Source organism: Phacochoerus africanus, chromosome 5, assembly GCF_016906955.1.
Source record: "Phacochoerus africanus isolate WHEZ1 chromosome 5, ROS_Pafr_v1, whole genome shotgun sequence".
In the NCBI taxonomy this organism is placed as follows: Eukaryota; Metazoa; Chordata; class Mammalia; order Artiodactyla; family Suidae; genus Phacochoerus; species Phacochoerus africanus.
The window spans coordinates 50137682-50144383 of record NC_062548.1 but is presented as its reverse complement, the minus strand read 5'-3'; the positions used below and the strand labels follow the sequence as shown (position 1 = coordinate 50144383).

Sequence of the window (6702 nt, the reverse complement as noted above, 5' to 3'; positions counted from 1 at the left end):
TGGCTTGGGGTGGTGGCTGTAGCTGGCCTCCCCCGGATTAACACGCCCGGGATGCAGAGCTTCCTTGGAAGGAAAGTACAGGAAGGGACTCCCGCTCCCTTTCCTTAGCGGCTCTGCCCCCGCCCGTCTGATGCACAAACCGAGTTTCACTGAGGATACTCTTGGCTGGAGCCAGTGGAAGGACCTGCTCGGCTGGAACGTTTTCTTTTTTTTTTTTTCTTTCCAGGCGACGTCCTATGGGTGTGTCGGGCAGGAGGTGATATTTGACGGGCTGCAGGCGCGGGCTGTGGAGCCAGGGCACCAGGCAGTGGGTGAGAGCATGGCCTCCCGAGACCCGCCCGCCACCACCTACGCTCCGCCCGATGTGCCCTCAGGGGTCGCACTATTCCTCACCATCCCCTACACCTTCTTCGTTCCGGAGCTGGTGAGTGCGGCCATGGGGGCCACCTGCAGAAGGTGGGGGGGGGGGTGCTGCCGGGAGAAGCCGACCTGGAGGTGGAATCTCCCTGGAGAAGGGGGACCAGGCCTGGGCTGCTGTGGCCTCTGATCTCCCCCATGGGCTCAGGGTCCCTCCCTGAGCTTCTCTGGGCTTCTGCAGTACAGGGTGGGGGCTCCTCCTTCTGAAACGAACCCCCCTGGGGCAGCTGGCCAGGTGACCTGGTGATCAGAGGTTTGGGGAAACTGCTCCAATATCCTGGGTCCTTAGGAAGATGCTGGGAATAGACTTTTAATTACATGGTTTCTGTTTTCCAACTACTTGTCCTTTGTGCTTTTCTGAAGTTCAGAACTTCTCAGAACTTCTTTCCTTCTGAGAGCAGCTCTTCCAGTATTTTCTTCATGGTCATTTCTTCATTGTTCAGCTGACTTTGAACTTTGACTTGTGAGGACTCCCCATGGGAGATGGCTTATGACCACATCTGCCATAAAACTGTCCTGTGAAGCACGCTGGGTGTTTTCAGCTCCATGCTACTGCCTTCCTCTTAGGGTCCCTGCAGCTGAACTGGGACCCCAACCCCTCCCGGGTCCACAGTGTTCAACAGAACACTCTGAGTCAGCTGTCACTGTGTCCTTGTCGCACAAGTTTGGTGATTAATTGAAGGCAGAGTTTATTTTGGTTTTCAGACACTTTCTGAAGTATCTAGCTTTACCAGTCCTGAACTGGGCAGCGCTGCCCCCGTGGCAGGGAGGAAAAGACAGAAAGTGGTTCCAGCTTGCAGCTGGACCCAAAGGCCTTCTCACCCTGTCGTCCGCCTGGAAGGCCAGCCCCACTGAGCAGCCTTTCCGCAAACTGGCTAAAGAGGGAAGCCAGGCAGGGTGGGCCCCGCATTTGGCTCCAGCCAAAACCCCACAAGAAGCAGGTTCCTTCCAGGCCTGCCACCCTGGGGACACAGTGAGGGCATTCTGCCAGACAGATGGGTCTCCGTGCTCCTGTGAGTTCTCTGTGCCAGGCCCGGGCATGCCCCTCACAACCACAGGAATGTCCAGGGCTGGGGATGACTGATGCCTCTGTTTCCATGGATCACATGCTCAAGTCAGTCACACCCACCCCTGGCCACAGGGCCACTCCCCCCTCCCCCGCCCCCCAGGCTTCCCGTCTGCCAGAGGGAGGCTGGAGATCACTTTCTCCCTATAGTTAGACCAGACTTGGGAGGGCGATGGTCCTGGGCTGGGCACCAGCAAGGAGAGGCCATCGGACCTTGTCACATCAGGGAGGGAGGGATCCAGGCCTTCCCTAAGGAGGCGACATTGCAGCTGAGCCTCAAAGGATAGGCTGCGGGCCAGGAGAGGGAAAGGCCTGGAACCCAGGAGAGGCCAGCGGGGCAGGAGGCGAAAGGGAGGGGCTTCTGGAATCAGGAAAACATCCTGCAGTCACTGGAATGGCCACCTCCATGGTGCACCCACCCCCACACACTGGGCTCCTGCAGACAGCATCCCCCAAGGGAAGAAAGTGAGTGCTTTGCTGGCTCCAGGGACTGAAGTGCCTTAGGGTGTGGGATGCTGTCACTGATTCAATTTCATTCATTTATTTTTCTTTGAAATAATTTTAGATGTATAGCAACACTAGTAATAATCGTACAGAGAGTCCTCATAGCCTATCTACTCAGCTGCCCTGCAGGGCCACAGCTTACATAGTTCAACCATCACAGGCAGGGAATTCACATCAGGACTGTGCCATCAACAGTGAACCTTGTCCAGGTTGTGCTGAATTCCCCACAAACGTCCGTTTCCTGGTCCAGGGTCCACATCACGTTTGGTCGCCATGTCGCCCTCCTCCCTCCATTCTGGGCCAGCTCCCCCATCTTTGTCCTGACACTCTTGAGCAATGCTGATCCGTCATTTTGCACAACCTCCCTCCATTCAGCTTTGTCCGATGTTTCCTCCTCACAACTTTAGTTTTAATTCATAAGTATTCCTTTTTTCATGGTCGAACTTAGAAAATGCAGAAAGAATTGTCATCCATATAGATGCCTATATCCATATATGTACACACATGTGTCTGTGTCACAGGGTTATTCTGTACATGCTCTTCTGCACCTGCTCTTTTCCTCCAGGAGCATTCCTGGAGTGAAAGCTAGACCAGGTATGTCTGGGGTGCAGATGGGGAGGTAAATGGGAGAGGAGGGGAGACTGTTGAGTTGGCGGCCGAGTCTGATGCCAGGAGACATTCTGGGCTGGAGAGGAAAGGGCAGAATCGGCCTTGCAGAAGCCCCTCTGTCCCTGGCCACCCAAGGTGCTGACCACAGAGTCCCAGGCCTTGGGGCCCCAGGTTCTCAGCCTAGGGCCTAAAGCATCACAGGCAGGCCATCAGTCCAGAGCGTGGATGCTAAAGCTGGGAGCTCAGGGCAGCCAAAGGGGGCAGAGAAAGTGAAATCCCTAATCTGGATTCTGAGGTCGTCCATGATAGGGGTGGCCAGGGTGACATCGGTGGTGACTGCAGGCACACCTCCCTCCAGCCACTGTTTCCTAAGACAGTGAGGGCCTCCCACAGGAACGAGGGGCCAGACACGCAAGGAGAGCAGAATTAAACAAGGGCTTCCCTGAGGCCCCGGGCCACCTCTGCTGCCAAGAGCCTCCAGCTCTTATACATCAATGATGATGACAGACGAGGGTAGCACAGACACCAGGGGGTCTGCATGCTTCCTACCAACTCTGCTCCCCACAGCCCACTCTTACAGATCTTTCCCAAATTGCTTTAACACTAAAGTGCACATTTAAACCTTTTTGTCATGGAGTTCCCATTGTGGCTCAGTGGTAACGAACTCGACTAGCATCCATGAGGACATGGGTTTGATTGGCCCTGCTCAATGAGTTAAGGATCCAGCATTGCTGTGACCTATGGTGTAGGTCAGAGAAGTGGCTCAGATCCCATGTTGCTGTGGCTGTGGTGTAGGCCAGCAGCTGCAGCTCTGATTTGACCCCTAGCCTGGGAACTTCCATATGCCACGAGTGTGGCCCTAAAAAGACAAACAAATAAAGCTTTTGTCATAATTATAGATTGACAGGCACTTGCAAAGATAGTTCAGGGCTGTCTCCATGCCCTTCCCCCAGTGTCCCCCAGTAGTCACATCTTTATAACGATATGGACACCAGGTGACCGATGTTGGAAAGCTGTCTCTACTTCCATACCTTTTTCCCATGTGTAGTTTCCTGTAACCACCGTCATCAAGACACAGAAGCATTCCATCCAACGAAGATCTCCCTCCTGCTCCATTTTGTAGTCACCCCACCTGGTCCTCCCTCACCCCTGGAAACCATTTATTCTGTCTCTATACTTCTGTTATTCCAAAAAAGTTATAGAAGTAAATGAAGCCACTCAGTATGTAGTCTTTAGAAATTGGCTTCTTCCGCTCAGCATAATGTGCTTGAGGTCCATTCAAATCACATGTGTATCAGTCATGCCTCCTTTTCATTGCTGCATAGTATTCCATGGTGTGGATTTACTGTGGTTTGTTTAACCACTGACTCATCGAGAAACATTTTGGTCCTTTGCATTTTTTTAGCTGTTCTAAATAAAGCTGCTGTGAGTGTTCATATACAGGCTTTTGGGTGGATGTAATTTTCACTTCTCTGGGGAATGCCAGTGAGTGTGTGTTTACTGGTTTGTATAATGTGTATACTTGGTTTTCATTAAGAAACTGGCAAACTAGGAGTTCCCGTCGTGGCGCAATGGTTAACGAATCCGACTAGGAACCATGAGGTTGCAGGTTCGGTCCCTGCCCTTGCTCAGTGGGTTAACGATCCGGCGTTGCCGTGAGCTGTGGTGTAGGTGGCAGACGTGGCTCGGATCCCGCGTTGCTGTGGCTCTGGCGTAGTGCTGTGGCTACAGCTCCAATTCAACCCCTAGTCTGGGAACCTCCATATGCCGCGGGAGCGGCCCGAGAAATAGCAACAACAACAACAACAAAAAAGACAAAAAGACAAAAAAAAAAGGAACTGGCAAACTGTTTTCCAGAGTAGTTGTACCATTTTACCTTCCCACCTGCAACAGATAAGGCTTTTGAGATTTAACATTCAAGTGTGTATGTTGCTCATTTACAGTTGAATTCAGATTTCTCGTCTGAAAACAGTATTAATTCCAAAATGTAATCTCAAAGTGTGAGGAACCTTTGAGTCAGGGCATTTTAAGAGGAGTAGAGACGCTTTCTCCTGTCTCTTCCATTCAGTGAGTGTGGGAGCCCACTGGTTGCCAGCGCTGAAGGGGCTGGGGACCAGGTGACTCACAGCCCCACTGCCTCGCTCTTCTTAGCAGATGTGCAGGCAGCAGGCTTGGGGGTCATGTGACTACCCAATTGCCTGCCTGGTGTGAGGTGGCACATCAGCTACTTTACAAGATGAAGGTGGACGCAGAGCTGACCCAGGCAGCTGTGACTGAGGGAGGGAGGGCTTCATGAATGAGTCCAAGCAAGTTTATTAACTTCCAACCTTTTCACTTCTTCACTTATTAATTAGAAACTTGACTAATTACAAAGAAACAGCTAAGAAGGCTTCTAGAGAGTCAGCCAGTTAATCGGAGAGAAGATTTGGACACTCTGTTCGGCCTCTGTTTTCGGCTTTTTAACGTGCCTGCACAGTGGGCAGAAGGAATTACTTGACAGTGCTGCCCCCACCCCCACCCCCACCCCCGCAGAAGCTCATTTCAGAAGGTTCCAGCTTCACTTTCTTGTCTTAGCCCAGCCCCCAGCTTCACCTGCGCTGCAGCCTGCCTCTTCTTTTACTCCGCTTATATGTAAAAGCCTGTTTGTGAACTTCCTGAGCCCTGGCGCTGTCTGTCAACTGTGTGGGGCCAAGAGGGAATCAGGGCTCATCTCGGGCCTGGCTGAGGCCAAGCGCCTTCCCTTTGTTGGAACACTCCTCAGGATGTCACGTTTTCTAGAAGGAGAAGTCCTTTCTCTTGTTTTCCTCCGCTCCCCCTCCAGTTCTCCATACTTCTGCAGAGCAGCAAAGTCAACTCAGTGTGCCCCTTTTTACTCTGTCTTTGTGGCATCTGTCCCTCTCTTCATTCTACGCCCTGTCCCAGCCTTGCCCCAACCTTGCCATCCTCTGTGGGAGAAGGGAACCAACAGCCTCCATGCCCAGGGCACCACTGAGTCCCAACAGAATGATGCTCTGGGAGGCCCTGGGGGGCTGTGACAGGAAGGGAGACTGGGGCAAAGGGAAGGAAAGTTAGAATGTGGGGCCGGGGTCGAGCAAGCCCCTCCCCTCAGAAGAACAGAGGCAGGGCGTGTAGAGAGGAGTCGGAGATCAACCTCCCCATCTCCAGGACCCACTTTGACTTCCCAGGCCCAGCCCTGACCCTGGGAGGCCCCCAGCATGTTCGGGTTGTGTAAAATTGAATCAACTCAACAGGGTAAGCCTGGCTCTGCTGCTTCATTGCTGTGAGACGCTGGGTGGGTTACTTAACCACTCTGAGCTTCAATAATGAGGAAAGCAGCAGCAAAGATCTCCCAGGTCAGCTCTGGGGTTTCAGTAAGGACCCTGACTAGAAGAAGCATCAGCACCGGACAACTGCTCTAGAAATGTGAGCCCATCCCACGTTGGTGGTGGTGGTGGTCATCCGGTCTCTCACTAGAAAGCCTGGGTCTCTTGTGAGCAAATCCCAGTTGTAAACCAGCAAATCTTTACTGAGATGCTACTGTTGCTCCAGCCCCACGCTTTGCACTCAGGCAGAGCCAAGAATAAGGAGGTAATAACAGAAGGGATGTGGTTAAGTCATGGACCCTGTCTTAAGGGAGTGATGCATGAACATTGACGAGCACCCCAAGATAGGAAACAGGGTAGAAAGTAGGGGTGTACAGCCACACTTGCCGAAGGCTCCAGGAGCTAGAGCAGTTGTCAGGACAAGCTCCCTCAGGGTGAGGGCTTGGCATTCTTAATGGGTTTGGATTAAGAGATGAGACGTTTGCTTGTTCAGACTAGGACTTCCTAGGATGGAAATGTTCACAAACAAATCAGGCTGTAAGGAAAGAGGAAGATGGCCCCATTTAAATCCCATGTAGGAGTTCCTGTCTTGGCTCAGTGATTAACGAATCCGACTAGGAACCATGAGGTTGCAGGTTCGATCCCTGGTCTTGCTCAGTGTGTTAAGGATCTGGCATTGCAGTGAGCTGTCGTGTAGGTCACAGACGCAGCTCAGATCCCGTGTTGCTGTGGCTGTGGCGTAGGCTGGTGGCTGCAGCTCCAATTAGACCCCTAGCCTGGGAA

The 6702-nt window shown here is 52.5% G+C and overlaps 1 protein-coding gene across 1 annotated transcript in view; it reads left to right on the top strand.

The window, feature by feature from the left end:
• Positions 1–203: 203 nt before the first annotated feature.
• The window catches only part of MALL (mal, T cell differentiation protein like), a 28277-nt gene continuing 21778 nt past the window's right edge, over positions 204–6702 (top strand). The window contains exon 1 of the mRNA XM_047781236.1: positions 204–424. Coding sequence (XP_047637192.1) covers positions 320–424 — 105 coding nt within the window. The 5' untranslated portion in view covers positions 204–319. The remainder of the gene's footprint in view (positions 425–6702) is intronic.